Here is a 22,862-nt window from a genome sequence, read left to right as displayed (position 1 = left end):
CTTTAATTAAGATATTTACACTTCTGTTTACCAAACATGAACTTATTATATTTTGCTTCTCTTTGTGGTTTTTTAATCTTCAAATATTGCCTCAGGCATATAATATTTTGTTATTCTCCTAAGCTTTATATCCTTTGAGAGTTTGATAGCAGTATCTTATCTGCCTTCATCACACATAGATGAATTTTTGACTTGTAGAGGGTTGAGGAAAGAACTCTCCAGCACAGCGTTAAGGATACTCAGACAATTGACACTGATGTATTACTGAATACATTGAGTATGGCTGTGCAAACCTGTGTTCTCCTCTTTTTATCTTTTTGTAATGTGATTAATATTTTTAAGTCCCCTTATTCACATAGGGAAGATTCTGTTTTCTTTTGACCATTTCAGCTTCCCTGTCTAGACCTTCCAGAGTTCTGTTATTTCTTTGTTGCAGTTTGGTGACCAGAATTACAAATAGTATCCCACAGAAACATTGTCTTTTACTGTAGGGGGATAAAGCTTCCCATTTCATTTCCTCCTTCTGGCTTCCCTGTGAGAGCTCAGTGAGCCATTGCCGGCCAAGAATAATCTACAGTGACTCCTAGGTCTGTCCTCAGTTGTAACAAGGCCACTATTCTAGAAATACAAATTTGGACAGGCTCCCACCTTCCTTAGAAAATCGCCATAAATCGAATATGTTAAAGCCACTTTCCCATATACATATTTTATTGCAACATTTCCCCAATGGCCTAGATTTTCACTGTGCAGAAGTGCTTAGGATTGTCTACAAACATAAATTATAAATTGTACATTTTTTCTATTTCTTCATCATTAACATAAACATCAAACTCTGGATTTTGTTAACACGTTTGCACCAAGCAAACACATAATAAACTACTTACTGTTCTATCCATAGCAAAATATTTACAACAATCATTTGTGATTTGAATATCATTTTTGTAGAATTTTGCCCAAATGTTTTTTCTTCAAGTTGGAAAACCATCAGATAAAGGACTCTTCTTAAGTCCTATGTTTTTTTTTTTTTCCTAATCACAGAACTTTATTCATCAAACATCGTAGTGATGGTCACTTGGCATTAATTATACTCGGTGTACGTATTTGGTATTCAGTGATCCTACTTGTAATGGAAGAGTCCACCGGTTTGTTATCTGTGGAACTGAAAACCATTAATCATAACTTACAGTCACTTGTAGAGACAGTTTAAACAAACTTATCAGATGCCTGGCTGTTGTAGTTCAGGGACCTGGGTTCCTTTTGCCTTATGATGATTTTTGCATAAAAGAATGACGTATTCAGATCCTTGTGAGTTTATTCTACTTTGAGGATATTAAAAGAGGAAATAGGTTGAGATGAACATGGGGAAAGCAACTAATACTTTCAACTTCTGAAGAGGGAATTTATGATTTCCTGTTACTCTCCCTCTACATGTGCCAACATTTGTTTAAAATTTTTATATTATTTTGAGGGAGTTCCCTGGTGGCCTAGTGGTTAGGATTCTGGGCTTTCACTGCCATGGCTGGATTCAATCCGTGGTCAGGGAACTGAGATCCCACAAGCCATGCTGTGCAGCCAAAAAAAAAAAAATTTATTTTGAGGCAAAACGATAAATCTCTAAGATACCGATTTTGATAGTTCAAGGAGACACGGTGCTTAGCATATAATCTTTAATAAATTAAAGTTTTATTTTAAGATAATTATAGATTTACCTGTATTTGTGAGAAATAATATAGAAAGATCCCATGTCCCCTTTTTATCCAGTTTTCCCCAATGGTGACATCTTACAAAATTATAGTATAGTAATCCAAACCAAGATATTGACATTGGTATAGTAAGGATACAGAACATTCCCATTACCTCAAGGATCCCTCAGGTTATCTTTTCATAGCCACCCCTACTCCCCTTTCACCCCATATCCTCCCTTACTCCTAGCAGCCACTAATCTGTTGCGTTCATAGACCAGAGCGTATCTCCCTCACTAAGTCCACTCTGCTAGAAGCTGCCGCCCTGTGACCGCTGCTCACCTGCTATGACTTCTAGGCTTCTGCCCTCTGTGGAAGTCATGTTTGCTTCCAGCTGCCTTTTGAATCCCTTCATCGCCACTAGAGATGTAATTGAGTCCTCCTGGTTCCAAAGCTCTTTGTGTTTCACAGTAAAATTGTAAAAAAGCTCAACACTCCCGTAAGTGTTTTCTTCACACTTAGTATCCTCATTTGCATATGCAGTCAATGGGGCCAAGCTGGAGACAATCCCCTTAGTTCCCCACCATCCCCTCAGTTGAGGAAAACGTGTTCAGAATTAAAGTGGTGATCATTTAGTTGAAGTTTTAAATTATTCAATTCAGGAAGCAAATAAAATTTTCATATATACAGGGGAGTATAGTCAGGCTCTAGAAACAGTAATCTCATTGCACAAGAAATGGGTCATCTTTCATTAGAAAAGAAAGAATTAAAGATGGAAACTGCAGTATAGATTTTCTGTAAATCAGGAGCTCTAACTGGCTACTTTTCTCAGGTTCTAACTAAAAGGAGCTCAATGGTTGTATATGCATGACGCCAATATAACAAACGTTATTTGTTCAGCGAAGTCAATTTTGTTAATTTGTTGAAAAGAATCTGTTAAGTGAATCATTTAGCATCCTATAAACACAACAAAGGGTGCTGACTGTACAAATTATTCTTTTCAATTTATTGAGTCGACAACATGTGAACAAAGGCAACCTGTATCTATACTTTGGGTTAAGTAATTAGATTCTCATAGAATGAGATTGTAATTTAGAAAGATCCCTCTTCAGCTAGTATATAAAGTAAATTTTAGGAGAGGGAGACTGGAGGCAGAAAGAACATTCAGAGAGATGTCAGGGAGGATGAGAGTTTGAAAAAGTACAGTATCCACACACGTTGAAGAGCCATTACTGGACAGACAAGACCACCAGCACTCAGGACATTGTGGACGTGAATAAGGAATAGGCAAAGGTACAGATGTGACAGAAGATTCTGGGCTGGAGGATTAGGAGGATGACAGTGTCAGCAAACAGTATGGGGGAAATAGGAAATGGAGCAAAGAAAAGGCAAAAACTTCTCTCTTTTGATTTGAAACATCTTCCAGCTGTCTAATAAAAGATGTCAGACAGTTGGAAATTCTGGCCTAGATCTCAAAATCCAACTTAGGGCTGCAGATATGGGTATGGAAATCACTGTCTAATATTTGGTTTAGCATGAGACCTTACCCAGAAGAGGATTAAGAGGAAGAATCAGAGACATAAGGGGATAGAAGTGATTCCTGTTTCAGAGTCAAAATGAGATCATAGTCTTAAAGAGGTAAAGATACTATCAGGATACCAAGTGCTACAAACTGCTTGCAGAGGGTCAGAACTGAGTAAGAAGCATTGGATTTCACTATATTAGTGCAGGAAACTAAAGATAGGAGAATAAGGAAAAAGTGGGTACTGAGACTTGAACCCTTGGAAGACTGGATATAAAGTTGCCTTTTTAAGAAGTTTGGGAGGTCAGTAAAGAAAGATATGGCATCATAAGGGAAGAAATGAGGAGGGTTAAAAGAAGTTTGTTGTTTTGCTTTTCTTGATTTAGTTTTCCTTTCTTTTTTCGTTTAAATCAGGACACTTGATTTGTTTCATCAAAAGTGTCGAGGCCAGGGCAGATTGTTTTTTAGAACAGGAAGGCACCGTGGAAACATGGCTAATGGAAAATAAGGAGGAAAGAGTTAAATGAGAAGAAGGGGGAAAATAGTCTAAGTGTAACTTGCTCCTTGATGGGCTGTGGAAGGAGTCAGTTGAGCAGTGGATTGTGGATGTACTACACTCTTGTTTTTATCCATTCATTGCTTGATGGATATTTGAGATGTTTCTAGATTGGCATGATTATGAATGAAGCTACCACAAAAATTCACACTCAGACTTTTATGTCAAGATACATTTTCATTATCCTTGAGTAGTGGGATTGCTGGGTATGTTTAAGAAGTTACCACACTGTTTTCCAAACAGGCTGTACCAATTTGCATTCCTGTTAACGATATACAAGAGTTCTACTACATAGCATTTCCATTAGCACTTGGTATTTTCAGGGTTTTTTTTTATTGGCTTGTTTTTATTTATGAGCTTCATATTCATATCACATCAGTTCTCTTTGCACATCAAAACCCAAAGGGATGATGCAGACAGGCCCATGTGGATTCTGCATGTGTAGGAGATTTGGAACACTGCTAAGGAAACCTAGGCTTCAGACACCTCATTCTTTTATGAGTAGCAAGCAAACCCAACTGAGCTTTGCCCCACAGGAGGTATTATCTTTATTGTCCTGGACTGTAAACAGATCTGCCCCTTTCCTGGGGAAGGAACACTGTATCTACCTCCCAGCTGCTTGCTATGCAACCAGCCTTAAAAAGATGGTCTGGAACAAAAGCTCTGCTTACAAGGTATCCTTGAACTTGAGCACAGTTCCTTGAACTGTTTCTCAGCAGTGGGTAGATTTTTGAATTCTCTGTTTAACTTTAATATTTATGAGGATTTTTTATTATTTATATTGTTTCCTGGGTCATTTTTATTACATTATGTTTTTTGTGCTGTAGTGAGCATTTCACTTTCATTTAACATTTTTTTGACGCAAAGCTTGTTCATAGCATTCTCTTAATTTTATTTTCAGTCTCTATGTATAGCTGTATCCTGTCTTCATTCCTAACATTGATCATTTTTCCTTCTCTTGAGGCATTAGTTTCACCAGAGATTTTCCAATTTTACTTATTTTATAGAGAATCATTCTTTGGCCCTCTGGAACTTCACGAGTTGTTTGTTTATTTATTTATATTCTTATTTTCCTAATTCTTTTCTTATACATTCTTTGAATTGATTATGGTCTTTTTTTCCCCTCTAACTTCTGAAGTATGCTTAGGTCATTAATTTTCACCATTTTTCCTTTTGTACTGCAAGTAATAAAGTCCATAATTTTCCCTCAAAATACTACTTTAGAGGCATGCCACAGTTTTGATGTCTCATACTTTTTATGACAAATTTGTTCTCAGTAGTTTTTAATACCATTATGATTTCCTTTTTTGACCACGAAGGTATATTTGTCCTTGTGTGTGTCTCCTGTTTGAGCTAATCCAAGATTATATTGCTAGTTGGTGGCAAATTGGGATTATTTTTTTTTTAATTTCAGAGCTTATATTTTTGTTTTGTTTTAATTTTTAGTCAATGTAACTTAACTGCATTGTCTTCTGATAATGCATTTTGTATGATACCAATTTTTAGCCGTCAACTATGGCTTGCTTTAAGGCCTAAAATATGTAATTTCCATATATTTTTCAATCGATGCTTTGAAAAATATTTGCAGGGTATTTAAAATCAATAGCATTAAGCTTACTATTTTGTCTAAGTCTCTGTATGCTTAGTAGATTTTTGTCTGATGTATCCATAAATGAAAGTTATATGTTTAAATTTTCCATTATTATAGTATTTTATTAATAAATTCTTATTAAAATTTACTAGTCGGAATGGCTATGCACAAGAACATTTTCTATATGCAGTTATTTTAAAATAACAGGAAATATAGAAGGTATTTCCTTTACTCATTTCCTATTTAGGTCCTGGCTTATGAGGTCAAATGAAGCATTTTATAGAGCATGGGAGTGAGAATGTGCGGACTCTTCAGAGAAGAGTAAGAATTTAGTTAAACCATTCAGAGGGGAAATAAAAGAAGATGTGCAAACTAAACCTAGCATAAACTAGCATAAATGAACTATTTCTTATACACCTACAACAGAGTAGAGATTCCCATGATTTTTTAAGATTGTTTGGCCAACTTGGGAAACAACCTGGATTGACACCAATTATGGTCAGCCTATCTGTATATGTATATGTGATTTCTACAAAGTACATCTTTTTATCTTGCCTCTTATACAGCATATTACTTTTAACTGCTAAGAGTAAATAGGCTTCTCTGAAAATAGACATTATCCCAGTGAATAGGTATTTAAGCTGTGGATCTTCGCCTTAGAGCAAATTAAAAATCTTTATTTTATTTTATTTTACTTTTGTTAACATGTGTGTAATGGGCTGTATGTTCTTGGCTACATAAAAGGAGAAGATTTTTTTTTTCTTTTCTTTTTTTAATAATTTTTATTGGAGTATAGTTGATTTACAATGTTGTGTTAGTTTCAGGTGCAGAGCAAAGTGAATCAGTTATACATATACATATATCCACTCTTTTTAGATTCTTTTCCCATATAGGCCATTACAGGGTATTGAGTAGAGTTCCCTGTGCTATACAGTAGGTCCTTATTAGTTATCTATTTTATGTATAGTTGTGTGTATATGTCAATCCCAATCTCCCAGTTTATCCCTTCCCCCCTTACCCTCGATAACCGTAGGTTTGTTTTCTACATCTGTAAATCTGTTTCTGTTTTGTAGATAAGTTCATTTGTACCCTTTTTTTAGATTCCACATATAAGCGATATCATTTGGTGTTTGTTGTTCTCTGTCTGACTTACTTTGCTCAGTATGACAGTCTCTAGGTCCATCCATGTTGCTATTGGGTTAGCCAAAATGTTCATTCAGGTTTTTCTGTAAGGTGTTATGGAAAAACCCAAATGAACTTTTTGGCCAGCTCTATACAAATGGCATTATTTCATTCCTTTTTATGGCTGGGTAATATTCCATTATATATACGTACCACATCTTTTTTATCCATTCCTCTGTTGGTGGACATTTAGGTTGCTTCTATGTCCTGGCTATTGTAAATAGAAAAATCTCTCTTTAAATAGCTTGTCTCTTGCTTCTTTTCTTTTTTTTTCTCATCTGAAATAAAATTACTAAATTTATCAGGTGGTTACTGTACTCTTTAAATTAGATAATGCTATCTGATCAACTACCTCAGCCTATTTTGAAAATTTTCTTTAAACTATAGATATTTTCTTTAGACATGGCCATTACCTATAGATTATGAAATTCAAAAAAGAAAACAAAGGTACACATGAAACAGTAAACAATTTTGGGCAATTTACATGGCCACTGGCACCTTAAACTAAATGTCTCATTAACCCTCTTATCTTTTTTGGTTCTTGCTAAATAAAAATATTTTTACATCAAAGTGCTATTAACTTAATTATTCTTGTGAGAAGATACAAACAGTAAGAATAATCTGAGTATCTTGCAACTAAAATAAATTTTACATATGCATGATTTTTGCTTTATTTTTATGTATCTATTTTAGTATAAGAGAGAATGGTCTGTGTGAGCCGACAAAAAAGAGGAGTTCAAATTGTTAGACTTCAGTTATTACTCATTAGCATATTTTAAAGTGTGTTTTTTAAAATGCCTAATTGTATTAATTTTATAGCGTAATACTGTAACAAAATCTTTTAAATTAGGAGACAACTTTGCTTGATAGGACAAGTAACTTCCAAGTACTGTGTGATCATAGCAAGATAGTTTTTAATAGCACCTTCCATTTGAATTTTATTTAGTAAAAAGTAGGGATTTCCCCAAATTTTTTAGTCAGAGGCCTTGACATGATTAGTACAATATTTTGCATTGTAGAAGAATAAGATTGAAAGTAGGGGGAAAAAACTGGGAAATTATACAATCTCAGGTAGGAAACAATTAAAAGAGCCTAAACCCTGCAATGAAAAATAAATGAATATAAAGAACAGTGACTAGAATTGGATAATGAAAAGCACAGAGGAGAGTAAAGTTAATAGAACCAAAGATTTTAGGGAAATTGGGATATTGGAAAATTAGAATTCTGCACAGATATTTTCAACTGGATATACTCTAAGGACTTTGAAGATAAAGTTGAGAGATTATAATAGGAATTTTGTACTCATGTAGTAGTCAGTGTTCTGATCAGAAGCAGATAGCACATTCAAAAGGGTTTTCCTAAATAGAATGTAGTGACGGGACAGTTAAGTGTGACCAGGTTTAAGGGAGTGAAGAAGGGATGATGAGACACTTATGAATTAGAAGCCCAGGGAAGCCATTACCATTCCTGGGGCTCACAGAACAAAGGGAGGAAACAGTGTTATGAAAGACCAGTGAAAGCTTGGCCCCCCGGAAGGCAGGCTGCCTGAGAAGAGTTGATGATTTGCTGATGTGTCCCATTGGTGGAATAGAATCAGCTGCCCGACGGTAAGAGAGCCTGAGTAATTCAATCTATAACAGCTAGCTTCATCATTACTCAGGCTCCCACGAGGACTGAAAATAAAATCTGGGTAGTGGAGGAAACAGACTGACAGCAAAATGTCCTCATAGAATATAAGTCTGAAGGCGTGAAAGTGGATGATCTCACTTGTGGAAGGGTAAGGAGAACACCAAGATCTTTAATAGTCCACAGAGAGATTAAAAATATCCAGTTAGATGGAGAAGTAATCTGAGACCAAATGAAGTGTGCAAAATGGAAATGTCCCTGAATAAGAGAGATTCAAGGAGAAGATGACTAATTGTAGAGGAAGTTGAAGAAAAATTGAAAAACCAAGAAAAAATTTACTGGGCCATTATCAGTGATCTTTCTGATTTCTGTTTCAAAAGAAAAGATAGCAATTAGCAAATTGCTGAAAACTTAACGAGAGCATAGAGAAAGAGGGACATGCAGTGCGCAGCCCATTTATTTGAGAAATTTTGTAAAGAAAAGGAGCAGAAAACTAGGACCAGTAAAAGTGGAGGAATATAATGTAAAATGCTAGGGGGTTTTTTCCCTATAAAAGGTAAGATTCAAATATATTGGAAAAAATTAGCTTTTATAGACCCAAGAAGTGTTAGTTATTTTGGTTCTTTCTCTGTATTTCAAAGAAACATTACCAGGTATTAATTTTGCTATAGAATATAAAAATGGTAGGATATTCAATTGAGTATAAGTATATTCAATTGAGAAAGAATAAAGTCACTATTAATGTGCAAGTAGAGAATACATTTAGTGTCAAAATTATTAGTATTTCGTGGCATAAAGCTATCCAAATGAAGAATTTCACATTTTGAAAAGACGCAATTTAAAGTTGGTAATTTACTTTGCTAACTCTGACCCTCACCCTAAATAAAACTTGATGGTTTTGTTGATTTTATGCTTATGAACGCATTTGGTTCCACATTTAGAATGAGATGTACTCTGGGTACCTCCAAGTATATTCTCAAATTCATTGCCATTGAAACATTAAATACTGGAGAAAAGCAGTGTTTATGAAGGATAGCCTGAAGACAGTGCAATCCATTCATTCCTCTAGATACCCTGAACCGTTTCTAGATTAAGTCAGTTCAGCAGAGAGCTGAATACCTGCATTGGAAGTTTTGGTTACCGTTGTGTTTTGGCATTTAGAAACTGTAAGAACCTCCCTGTGAGATTTGCTGCTATCTTCTCATACAGATGTTGTAGAACACTTTGTTCATTGTGTAGCATGGTTCCTTTTACATCGGACTCATTTGAGAAATCTCTTTCTGGGCTCACTACCGGGAGTCTTAATGCTTCGCCAAGCAACTGGTTAGATTTTATTTTTACAGACAACATGAATCTCACAACCGCATGGGTCTCCATCTGCGTAGTTTGCCAAAAATCTGAAAGCCAAAGTTTTAGACACAACCCTCCAAAAAATATTTTTTGTGGTTTATTTTTATCAAAGTAGTATATGGAGAAATATTTTTAATCAAGTAGTACAGAAAGAATTTAATTTAAAAAGCAAAAGTTCTCTTCCCAATATCTCCCCATCCCTGGTTACATTCTCCCTATACACTTATATAGCAGTTTGTTCACTTATCAACTTAGAAATTACCTACTGACTACTGACTCTTAATAGATCAATTTGTAATTAGCTAACCTACTTTCCCCCATACTGGGCCTGTTTTTAGGAATTATATCGATTTTTTTTCAAATGTGTTAAATTCCTTTTTTGTTAGTTTTGTGACTTCTGATAATACACTTACAAGTGGGTTTGCTGTTCTGTCAAACTTTGGTAATATCTTTTGGCTCCTTACTTGAAGGACACAGATATTATTCACCAGGTCCTTTCTTCTCCATTCTCTCAAACTTTTCCATCTCCAAACTTCTGTCAGTTGTGTTGTACTTTAACATTGTTAAGCTTGATGACATTGCTTTTGTGTGTTTTTTTTTTTACTTTGTATATATATATTTATTTCAAGTATTAGAATAAAAGACAATTGATAGCATTTATCTAATGATTTTCATCCGTTCTTATGGTTTGACATGTAGGATGATGAAAAAAATGTAGGCACATTTTGAGAGAAAATAACATAAATGCATAAAATAATGAATCTAGGTTATATAGAATATACAGCAGATTTCTCTGCTGTATTAATTTAAAATACATGATTGCTGCTATAAACACTAAAATGAAGTTTGGCAATTTCTTAAAAAATAAGCATGCATCTACTCTAGGGCTCAGAAATTCTGCTCCTAGGCATTTACACAAATATTAATAGTAATTTCATTCATATGAGTAAAAAATGGAAAACCTCCCTGGAGTCTGTCAACAGAAGAATGGATAAACAAACTGTGGTATATAATACAATGAAATACTACTCAGCAATAAAAAGGAATAAGCTATGGATACATATAAAAGCATGGGGGATATTATCATTCTGAGTGAAAGTGATGTTTGATCCCTTTCATAAGTTCAAGAAAAGGCAAAGTTAATCTATGGTGATGGAAATGGAAAAAGTGGTTACATGGGGTAGGGAGTGGTGTCAACTAAGAAGAGTGCTGATTGAGGAGATTGAAAAGGGAGGTTTCCGAGTTATTAGAAATATTTATATCATGATGGGGGAGGGATTTGCATGGATGAATATATTTCTCAAAACTGAGTAAACTATTCACTGAAGATCTTTGCAATTTACTGTATGTAAATTATACCTCAATTTTTAAAAAAGCCATGTTGCTGCCTATGTTGTCTGTAGTTTGTTGGGAGACCAACAAATGATCTTATATAATTTTACTGTTCAGTACAGTAAGTGCTAGGATATAGATAAGCATAGAATTTCAAAAATGCATGAGCATTGTGTAACCTCTCCATGGCAGAGACAATGTTATGCGTTTATCAAACCTGTTCCATTTTTCTGCTGCATTCCCCAACCTCTTCCACACTAAGGTTAAGGCCAGAAAGATACATGACCAGTGGAATGTATATAGAAGTGATACCCTCTACTTCTAAATCTGAATATAAGCCCCACAACTGTACATTTCTCCATGCTTTTTCTTCTGTTTCTTTGGTGGCCTTGAGAACCAGAGGTTAATGATGAGAACCAAATATGGTGAGCTTGGGTCCCTGAATGACTATGTGGGGCAGAGTCCCTCTGTCTCTTCTTTCCATGCTAGACTGAAATGTGAGCAAGAAAGGCTCATGTAGTACATTAAACCACTGGAGGGAAGGAGGGAGGGAGGGAAGAAGAGAAAAGAGGGAGGGAGAGAAGGAGGGAGGGAGGGAAGACAAGAAGGAAAAAGAAAAGGACAAAAGAAAGGGAAGGAGGGAGAGAGGAATCCAAGATCCCATGGGAATAAGCTATGGGAGACAATGAAGCCATCCAAAAGACTGGATCTACCTTCTGGGTGTACTGAGAGCAGCTGAGCAAAGGATGAAACCTATAGAACACCATCACCATGTGACTCCCATAAAAAATAAAGGGAAAGATTGATGAAAGAGCTAGATTTTTAAAGATATTTGCCTTATTGTTTTTTTTAAGTCAAAATGACTGTTTTACATCATAATTTTTAATTGATTAATGGTTCTTCTAGTGAGATAATTCTAAAATCTGTTCATAACACGAAAAGGATAAGAAATATCTGAGTCAGAAGCAGAAGCGTCCAGAGAGAGTATTGCTGCTTATATGTAGATAAAATATGTTGGCATTTTTCCCCCAACATATTTGCTGCGGTTCGGTTTAGAAATCTAAAGAATATGCTTTTAGCAGAGTTCAAGTGCATTACAGAAGTGAACATAGAGATTTGATGGTCAGGTTTGTGTGTGTGTGTATGTGTGTGTTAATTTTCACATTGATCCTAGCATTTCTCCCCTGATTTTGATGTGATTTTTGTGTGACTGTTTCCTGTTTTTCCCCCATGATCGCTGGAATTCCCAGACACTTTATCTATTGATAATGACATCCCCATAACTCTGGGAAAACTTGTTTTGTTAACCTAGTGTCTTGTCGAATCAGACAAGCATGCTCTATTTTTTTTTCCTGTAGGATATTATCTAACATATGGTTTATTAACTATAAATATTTTTTGAACTAGTTTTTGGTACATCCAAAAATAAGAGCTATGAAATGTAAACAGGTGGGAGTTTGGGAATGAACACTTTTATTTATTCATTTAACCGGGCAGTAAACTGATACTCACTAAGCACCAACCACTGTGCTAGGGGCAGCAGAATAGCGGTGGACCAGAGGTTTGATCACAAGCTTCCATGCTGACTTACATACTTCTGAAACAGTGATTAGGTGGATTATCACAAACATCATGAAGTTATTACGATTGAATGAAGGGAAAGAAAAGTATAGGATGCTATGAGGCTCCCTGCAGAACGGTGGGTGATTGAGGAGTGAGTATCAGGGAATGGACTTACTGCAGAAGCTTATGTAAGCTGAGTCCTGCAGGATGTGTTTGTACAGCCGAACCAAGAGGATGACAAGAGCATGCCCGTGAAGAGGCCAGAGTGGGGTGGTAACGTGTAGTACTTTATGAAGGTACTTCTTTTCTTTCTGCCTCAGCAGGGAGTATAACCGAGGCTTGCAGACTCCGATCAAGGTTGCACAGTAGAAAATCTGTTTCTACCTTTTGATATGAATTGATGGCATGAGGACAATAACATTTAAAATCCAGCAAGAAATAAAATTTCACTGAAAGAACAGTAATTAGAATGATCACAGGTTTATGACATCAACTTAAGGACTCATCAATATGTGTTTCTATGGCAGCAGCGGCATTTTCTGTCTTAAGAGAATAAGATCTCTCACTTTAAGAAGTATTCGTGTGTTGTTGTTTTTCTCACATAATTTGCCATTTATGAGACTTGTTGGTAGCACTAAAAGCTCCTCCTAGGCTTGCTTATACAAGAGCTGGGTGTTTTAGACACATTTTTCAGTCTTAAGCAAAACCTTGAGCTTGCAATCCCTTATTTTAGGTTTCTGAAAAGGTGAGGTTTTAGTGAAGACTAAATATATTTATTCCCTTCATAAAATACTTTCTAAGTTATACTTCAAACCGCATAATAATGAATTTGAGGGAAAATGTTAGTTCCTGCATTATACATAACATCCTTCTAAATACCTATATATTTTCCTCCAGTCTGATAAATCATATGCTTCAAGGGTTGACAAAATGCTTTTCCAAAGTTTGTTGGTTTTTAAATGCCAAGTGGCTCAAAAGTCTGCTGATGATTTTAGATTTGGCGTCCTATCTGAGGGGGGATTTATTAATTTGAAAGATTGTCTTAGACCAGGGGTTGGCAGACTCTAGCCCATGGGCTAACTCTGGTCCATGCCTGTTCTTTTAACATCTGTGAACTAAGATGGTTTTTACATTTTTTCAAGTGTTGTTAAAAATTAAAAGGAAGGAGAAGGAGAATCTGGGACTGAAAGGTATGCAGCCTGCTAAGCCGAAAATATTTACTATTTGGTACTTTACAGAAAAAGTCTGCCTCTCCTCTCTTAGGCCATCGGAATTATTGTTTGAACTAGAAGAAATATTTAGTGCACATGGTGAGAAATTTTCAGTTATTAAAACTTCAGTGATACTTAGATTATTCTGCAGTTAGCTTTCTGAACAACTCACAATTTTTTTTAAAAAAAAATCTCTCTTGGCTGTATATTTTAATAATTTATAAGACAGTAACTCAGAACGAGCACCGTAAGTTTAGCATTATGTTATATTGTTCTCAGTTTTACTAAGTGTAAAGCTTGGCGAATTACATAAATGCTATGTTAGTTTTAAAAAAAAAAAAAATCCTTCTAAGCGTATATACAAATCACAGCCAGTACGGGAGATTTAGTAGCAGTGACATGTAATTCACAAGTTTATGTAAATTGATTTTCAGTCTTAAAATGATGAATTTGGCTGGTGCTTCCATGTATCCACAAAGCATACATTTTGTGTGACATTTGTCTAAATGAAGGTTGATTTTTTTTTTTTTTTAATTTATTTATGGCTGTGTTGGGTCTTCGTTTCTGTGCGAGGGCTTTCTCTAGTTGTGGCAAGTGGGGGCCACTCTTCATCGCAGTGCGCGGGCCTCTCACTATCGCGGCCTCTCTTGTTGCGGAGCACAGGCTCCAGACGCGCAGGCTCAGTAGTTGTGGCTCACGGGCCCAGTTGCTCCGCGGCATGTGGGAATCTTCCCAGACCAGGGCTCGAACCTGTGTCCCCTGCATTGGCAGGCAGATTCTCAACCACGGCGCCACCAGGGAAGCCCCATGAAGGTTGAATTTTAAAGGATAGTGTTCTATGCAAGAAAGATTCAAATTCCTTTGTAATTTTTCAATTTTTGATACAGATTTCCAAATCATAAAGGTTTTGTAAACATCAGCTGTATATCTTACCTTGTTTTTTCCTTCCTTTTTTTTTTTTTTTACATTCATGTGAAAAAGTGCAAGTGAGTGTGAGAGTCAAATGATGTGGGGAAAAAAATGTTCTTTTCAAACCCTATGACAATGTAGCCATTACTACTTAAATAGTACTTGCACTATAGCAGACCTGCCTTTCTTTTCATAATAAACAGTGTCATTCAAACTTTTTAATTGCTTGTATTAAAATTTGCAGAGGAGCTTTGGCTAATGATCACGGTAGGAGCATCTTTGGGGAAAATGCATGAGAAAAGAAGATATTAATGTTGTCAAAATTCATGGAAATAAAAATGCTGAGAAAAGTAAAGGATGCAGGCAAAATATGCTAATAAGTGGGCTGGAAATCAAGTGTACATCCAAAATGTGGTAGGATAAAAATTATCTATCAAACTTTAAATGTGATATTCAAATAGGTAACATCAAATATCAAAAATAAAATGTGTTGTGCATAAATAGAAAAAGCTTTATTCCCAGCTGAAAATTTGATTCTCAAACAAAAGTCAGTGTGGGAGTGGATGCTCTTGTTACTTTGCCCTGGTTTGCCCAGACTAGCTATTCGACATCCAGTTAAGTCCTCTAATTTCTCAGAGCCTGAGTTTCCCGATTTGAAAAAATAGCATCCCTTCCAAACTTAGAATTTCCTATGAGGCACAAACAATACAGAATGTACTAGAATGCTTTAAATAATAAAGTGATATATAAATATTAGGTGTTGTTTTTATAAAATCAATGGCTACACCTCCTTCTACTTTTCTTAACTTTTCCAAATACTGCTATAGATGAGACATTTCACATATATTTACACCTTTATATTCAAGACAATGATTGGTAACACCTACACCATTCTTTTGAAATGTTTTAAACTTCAATTTAGGGTACTGTCTTAAATCTCAATATGCTTGGAAATGAAAAGAAGTGTAAAAAACACAATGTACTGATGCTGTGAATTCTGAATACCATATGCCCTGCATTTGTTCATAAATAATAAATGTTACCCTTTCTGAAAAGCTATCCTAAACATCTCAAATTTTCTATGTGACCTTCCAATCTGATGGAGAAGTCTCAAATGCAATATATTTAAATCTTCACTAATTATCTTTCCCTTTAAATATCTTTGTATTAGTCGATATTCTTTCAGTTTCCTAAAAAGCAAACAAATGAGAACACAGTTCAAATAATCAAAAAGCCTGTAGGCTTTCTTCAGCAAGCTCTGAATTTAGATGCTGAAATGATGTCATCACAGATGGGCCTACTTTGTCTTTCTCTGACATGCATCCCTTTATAATACAGTGGCCAACAGGAGCTCAGTGGATGGAGAGCTTTCATTCCTAGTGGTTCTGTGTATTGTTTTGTTTTCTCCTCACATATGTCACACATTTGGGATCCAGGATACAAGAAGTGTCCTGTCGCTCCTCTCCAGCACTCACGTCCACTCCATCATTCCTACCTTTTCCATAAACAACCCCACTCCTCTGGAGCACATGTCACCAGATTATTCCATCCACCACTATCCTAGGTTTTATATTATGCTATAGTCTTCTTCTGTTTTCCTAGGAACTTTGCTTTATTTTGGGAGGGGGATTTTACTGGCCCCAATCTTAAAAATTAAATTATGTGACTTTTTTGCTTAAAACTCTGCAATGGATTTCCTTCCAGCCCAATTAAAATGAAACTGACAACATTATCATGGCCTGCAGGCCCTCTTTGCTTCTTCACTGTGCTCCATAAACTCTGGCTTCCTTAGGGTCCTCAGAACATGCAAAGTATACTCAAGATGTTTGCATTTCTGGCCTTTGTGTATACAGTATATGTAATTATATATATATATATATATATATATATATACACACACACACACACACACACACATATATGTATATGTGTGTATACATATATGTGTGTGTGTGTGTGTGTGTGTGTGTGTATATATATATATATAAGCATACCTGGGAGATATTGTGTGTTCAGTTCCAGATCACCACAATAAGGAGAATATCGCAATACAGTGAGTCACGTGACGTTTTTGGTTTCCCCGTAAAGCAGTGTCAAGGTTATGTTGATACTATACTGTGGTCTATTTAGTGTGCAATAAATACCATTCTGTCTAAGAACAATGGGCACATCTTGATTTAAAAATGCTTCATTGCTAAAAAAAAAACGTGAGCCATCATCTGAGCCCTCAGGGAGTTGACATCTTTTTGCTGGTGGAGCGTCCTGCCTCCACGTGGACGGCTGCTGACCGATCAGGGTGGCGATCCTTGAAGGCTGGGGCGGCCGTGACGCTTTCTTAAAATAGGACAACGATGAAGTTTGCTGCATCAATTGACTCTTCCTTTCATTTAAACACTTAGATTTATGAATTGGCCTAATTTCAGTACTGTTCTGTCTCAGGGAATCGGGAGGCCCAAAGAGAGGAAAAGAGATGGGGGAATGGCCGGTCAGTGGGGCAGTCAGAACACACACACATTTCTAGATTAAGTTCACTATCTTATAGGGTACGGTTCATGGCACCCCAGAACAATTGTAGTAGTAACATCAAAGGTCACTGATCACAGATCACCATGACGAGTATAATAATAATGAAAAAGTTGGAAATATTGCAAGACTTACCAAAATGTGACACAGAGACATAAAGTGAGCAACGCTGTTGGAAAAATGGTGCCAATAGACTTGCTGCAGTCAGTGTTTCCATAAACCTTCAATTTGTGTAAAAAAAAAGAAAAAGAAAACAAAACACAATATCTGTGAAGCAGAAAAATGAGGCATGCCTGTAATATATAACAATATATACATATTGTATAACTTGGTATATTCAATATATATATATTCATTGTATATTATTTTTTAAAATTTTTGTTGAAGTATAGTTGATTTAAAATGTTGTTAGTTTCTGCTGTACAGCAAAGTGAATCAGTTATACATATGCATATATCCACTCTTTTTTAGATCTTTTTCTCATATAGGTCATTACAGAGTATTGAGAAGAGTTCCCTATGCTATACAGTAGGTCCTTATTAGTTATATATTTTTTATATAGTAGTGTGTATATGTCAATCCCAATCTCCCAATTTATCCCTCCCCCCCTTACCTCCCTGGTAACCATAAGTTTCTTTCCTACATCTGTGACTATTTCTGTTTTGTAAATAAGTTCATTTGTACTTTTTTTTTTAGATTACACATATAAGCGGTACATGATATTTTTCTTTCTCTGTCTGACTTACTTGCTCAGTATGACAGCCTCTAGGTCCGCCCACGTTGCTGCACATGGCATTATTTCATTCTTTTTTATGGCTGAGTAATAGTCCATTGTGTATATGTACCACATCTTCTTTATCCATTCCTCTGACAGTGGACATTTAGGTTGTTTCCATGTCCTAGCTATTGTAAATATATTCATTGTATTTTATTTATTATCTGCTCCACTCTGTACTGCCATACTATGTACTTTAATAATATAAATGAGAACTGAAACTCTGTATTGTTCACCCCATCTCCCCGGTGATTTGAACAGTATCTGGTGCATAAAAGACTCTCATATTTCCTGAGCGAATGAATAAGTGAATGAGTGAATATATGAATGAATTATTCCAGCAGAAGTGCTAAAATTGAGCCTCACTGAGTTAGGTGCCCACCCCTGGTGTCAGAGAGAGGCACCTGCCTCTCCTGGATCACGTGGATTAAGAGTGAAGTCTGGGTAATGTTTAAAGAAATTTTAAAGAAAATCTGGATGCTGTTACTTAAAGAGCAGAGTTTGCTGGGGAAGGAAGGAATGGATGTCTACTGTTTTATGCCCCTTCCCTCTTTCTGTCACCAATGCCAATATGTTAATACCTGGGAATAGGTTGCTCTGTATCTTTTGTCTTACTCCCTTCTCTCAACATGTTGTTACTTCTTCTTTTGAAATATATTCTCTTTTATTTTCTTACTTTCCCTTACCACCATGTGGCATCGACTCTTAACTGTTTGTTGCTAATCTTTCTGCCCCCACGATGATCTCCCACCACCCAGGATCTCCTGAATATGGCTCTTATTCTGTCATCTAAAAAAAAAGAAATGCATGCTAGGTTCTTTCGTCCGTAATCAGACAGAACTTGTTAAAACATTCATGATTTTCCAATATGAACACTTCCTTCCAATCAGACTTATATCCTTATTACTTATTCCTGAATATACCTTAGTTCATGTTTTCAGAGTCCACAATTTTAGTTCTAAAGTAGATTTTCCAGATAAGCTAGTCAAATCATTTTTGGGGGGACAGACACATGGAGAAGGAATGAAAAGAACTGAGGTCTGGAGAAGTTACCCCTAAAGAACAAAATTTCAGCACAATTACAACTTGACTCTGGGTGTCTCTAGCCCTAGATCTGAGCTCCTTCTTTATGCCAGCCTTTTCCTGTTCTCTCCTGTGTCCTACTCCCTTTCTACCTCCTGAACACCATTCTGCCCTCCAACCCAGCTGAGGTCTATCTCTTTCTGTAGTGTTCCTGATTACATAGTTTTCATAGGATTCCAAGTACTATTGAAATTACTAGCTATGCCGCGCACTTCTGTACTTCCTTTTGATGCTGCCTTTTGCAGTAAGGCCTGTGACATCATGATTTATAATAAGAAATATATTTTTTCTGTCTTGATCCATGTTTTCTGTCACACAGCTTCTAAAACCCTTGGGACTTCCTAAGTGATAAGTGCAATAAAGCTGAAATGGGTGTCTTTTGTTATGAGTAACAAGTTCCTTTCAACCACACCTGAGTTCATGTCAATGAGGGGATTTTTGGAAAGCCCATAGGTAACTGTAAGATGGGGCTGGTTAGCAGGGGAAACAACCGTGTGATTAGAGAGTTGGAATTTGCAGCCTCGTCCTGACCTCTGGGAAGGAGAGAGGGGCAGGAGATTGAGTTCAGTCACCAGTGGCCAGTGATTTAATCATCATGCCTGCATCCTGTAGCCACCATACAAATCCAGAAGTTCAGGAGTTCAGAACGCTTGGTAAGTGTAGGTGCTGGGAGGGTGGTACGTGTGGAGAGGGCTTGGCACCTCTTTGCACCCACCTTGCTCTATGCATCCCTTCCATCTGGCTGTTCCTGAGTTACATCCTTCATAATAAACCAGTAATCTAGTACATAAACTGTTTTCCTGAGTCCTGTGAGCTGTGCAGCAAGTGATTGAATCTAAGGAGGGGGTCGTGGGAACCTCCGACGTATGGTCTGTCAGAAGCGTAGGTGACAAACTGGACTTGAGATTGGCATCTGAAGTGGGGGTCATCTTGTGGGACAGATCCCTTAACCTGTGGGATCTGAATCTATCTCCAGGTAGATAGTATTAGAATTAAGTTAAATTATGGGACACCAGCTGGTGTCCATAAAGAATTGTGTGATGTGTGGGAAAACACCTACATCTGGTGTCAGAAATAAAGCACTGGGAGTAGAGGAGAAACGCAGAGGAGTATTTTTCTTGTTTCAGGCCTCATAAGGCTACAAATGTCTCAGAAGCAGGGTTCCAAGAAAGTTACTTGCTGTCTTTGTTGTTGTTAATATTCATATACCACCTAGCACCATGTTAAGCTTATAGTTGATCCTTAAGTTAAAATTGTTTGGTGGCTTTTGCTGAATATTATTTAAGATAATATTCAGGGCTTCCCTGGTGACACAGTGGTTAAGAATCCACCTGCCGATGCAGGGGACATGGGTTCGAGCCCTGGTCCGGGAGGATCCCACATGCCGTGGAGCAACTAAGCCCATGCACCACAGCTACTGAGCCTGCGCTCTAGAGCCCGCGAGCCACAACTACTGAGCCCACGTGCCACAACTACTGAGCCCATGTGCCTAGAGCCCGTGCTCCACAACAAGAGAAGCCACTGCAGTGAGAAGCCCACGCACCGCAACAAAGAGTAGCCCCCGCTCACTGCAACTAGAGAAAGCCCACGCAGCAACGAAGACCCAATGCAGCCAAAAATAAATTAATTAAATAAATTAATTTTTTTTAAAACCCATAATATTTAGATTAACCTATCTGCCATCAAGGATTTAATTCATGTGATTTTAGACAGGGATTCTCATTGGTGTTGCTTTTGAAGCTAGAACAACCAATAGTGATATTAAAATTCAGCCATGGTTTAATAAAATAGATTTGTAGCTTCTTTGTAAAACTAAAAACTGGTTAGAAAAATACCTAAAAAGAAAAAAAAACTTTTTACTCTTTTCCTTAATTAAATGTTGTCAACAAGATGCAAAGAAGATGTCTATTTAAGTGATGAAATTTAAGACCTGAAGCTCAAATGGCTTTGTCCAATGAAGGATTGAAGTGGGTGTGGCTATTTTGAAAAGGCAGTGGTAATATGTAGCTTGAGGAAAACCAAGGAGAACACAACAAAAATCATTGCTAAAGAGGATCCCAGTTTCCAAAGCATGCAATTGTACATGTCATAGACTATTACCCATGATGCAGATTGTTGGAACCATCTTATGTTCTATAAAATAGCTTAAATCTTGAGGAAATATTTCAGTATGCTCCCTGTATTACTAGGTCTTACATTATACATTTTGTATTTTGGAGGCCAGGAGTGTGAGTGGAGAATGAGCGCTGGGTAACCAACTTTATACCACAAACTTACCTTTGTGATATTTGTATGCAGTTAAACCACAGCCTTCCATTTCAAAGCTGCTATGTACTTTTTTATTAAAAGCATCTCTTTACTTGCCTCTTATTAATTTTATAACTCTTAGAAGTTGTTATAAAAGAGATTTCAAAAAGATGAAATTCCTGATTTTATATAGAAGCAAATTCAAAACCTTAGGTCAAGAATACAACAGATTAGCAATGTAATATAGTGTTTACGTTGTATCTTTTTATGACTAAAAAAGTTCAGTGTTCTTTTTAAAATTTTTATTTCAATGTTTAGGAGATTATTTAAACAAATATAAAAGAGGATCTCATGTAGAATATAGCTTTCCAAAACCTAAAGTTATCTAAGGTAGGGACAGCTAGAATGTATATATGAAATTAAACGGCTCATGTTTAAAACAGTTCACACATATATTTCTCATTTATTTGACATATTCTAAAATATCATGGTCTCTTGATTTAAATCATCCTTGCTTTAAATTGTAATTTTATACTGACATTTTTCCTATTATTAAATTCTTATTATTCTTTTTGAGTGTGGCATCTATGGCTTTCCCTATCCCTGTGCCCCCCGTATTATCTTGCTTTATACTTATTATGCAGTAAATGTTTTATAAATGTTTGCTGATGAATGATAGCCATGCCCAAAGAAAATCCATTTGTTCTCTGCTGAAAAAATATAGACAATATGAACTTTCAACATAAAAAAAGATTCATGGCAAATGATTCTTGACAGAATCTTCTATAAATAAGAAAAATGAAATAAACATGTTTCTGATCCACTCATATATATTTATGCTAATAAAAGGTAGAAGTCCCCGGCCTCTGCACAACATATTCAATTGCTCTTTTTACCGAGCTGATGTTGAAAAAATTTTCAAATTTGTAATGATGGCATGGGAAGGTAACATAGAGAAGATTTTTAAAAAGCAAGAAATACGGTTGGATTCTGTGAAAAATTGCTTATAGTGTAGTTTAAATGTGAAATAATAGAACTCGTAATTTAAATGTTTACTGGATACTGTGGTGCGCGCCACAGTGTTTCATTCTTTTAACCTATGTGTGCATTTCCACATATGAAAGGACCCATGGAAACTTTGGCCTAGTTCCCATTTAAAATTGGACTTGTTTTCAAATAAAGAATGTATAGAACCTTTTTTCAAATTGTTTATGGTTTAGGGAATATGAAATCCCTCCACTGGATAAGAAAACTTATGTTTATTGTAGCACATAGAGAACATGGTTAGTTGTTTCTAAAGTATTTTCCCCTAATTTTCGAATCCCGTTTATTTTTCAGGCATTTCCTGGGAACGTCAACTCCGATAGTGTGGTTCGGCATGATTTACAGCATCCAGTAATCGCCCGCTATGTGCGCATCGTGCCTCTGGATTGGAACGGAGAAGGCCGCATTGGACTCAGAATTGAGGTCTACGGCTGTTCTTACTGTGAGTACCATACTGTCGAAATTTGTAGTGGATTTTGTCATCTTCATTTAATTAGTAATTTTGTTATTTTGAATTATTTAATAGTTGCTTTCTCTGACAGTAAACTGCAATGTTTCTTTATATAAATAATATATAAGGTTGTTTGTATGTTATAAATATATATTTACATTTTTACGCACACACACATATAAGAATATCTTAAGGACACCTTAAGTAGAGGACTT

The 22,862-nt window shown here is 36.2% G+C and overlaps 1 protein-coding gene across 1 annotated transcript in view; it reads left to right on the top strand.

The window, feature by feature from the left end:
* Window positions 1–22,862, top strand: part of CNTNAP2 (contactin associated protein 2) — a 1,523,154-nt gene that overhangs the window by 253,057 nt on the left and 1,247,235 nt on the right. The window contains exon 4 of the mRNA XM_057550506.1: window positions 22,491–22,638. Within this exon, the coding sequence (XP_057406489.1) occupies window positions 22,491–22,638 (148 nt within the window). The remainder of the gene's footprint in view (window positions 1–22,490; window positions 22,639–22,862) is intronic.

This window comes from Balaenoptera acutorostrata, chromosome 7 (genome assembly GCF_949987535.1).
Source record: "Balaenoptera acutorostrata chromosome 7, mBalAcu1.1, whole genome shotgun sequence".
NCBI classification, from domain to species: domain Eukaryota; kingdom Metazoa; phylum Chordata; class Mammalia; order Artiodactyla; family Balaenopteridae; genus Balaenoptera; species Balaenoptera acutorostrata.
This window is presented reverse-complemented; position numbering and strand designations above follow the sequence as displayed.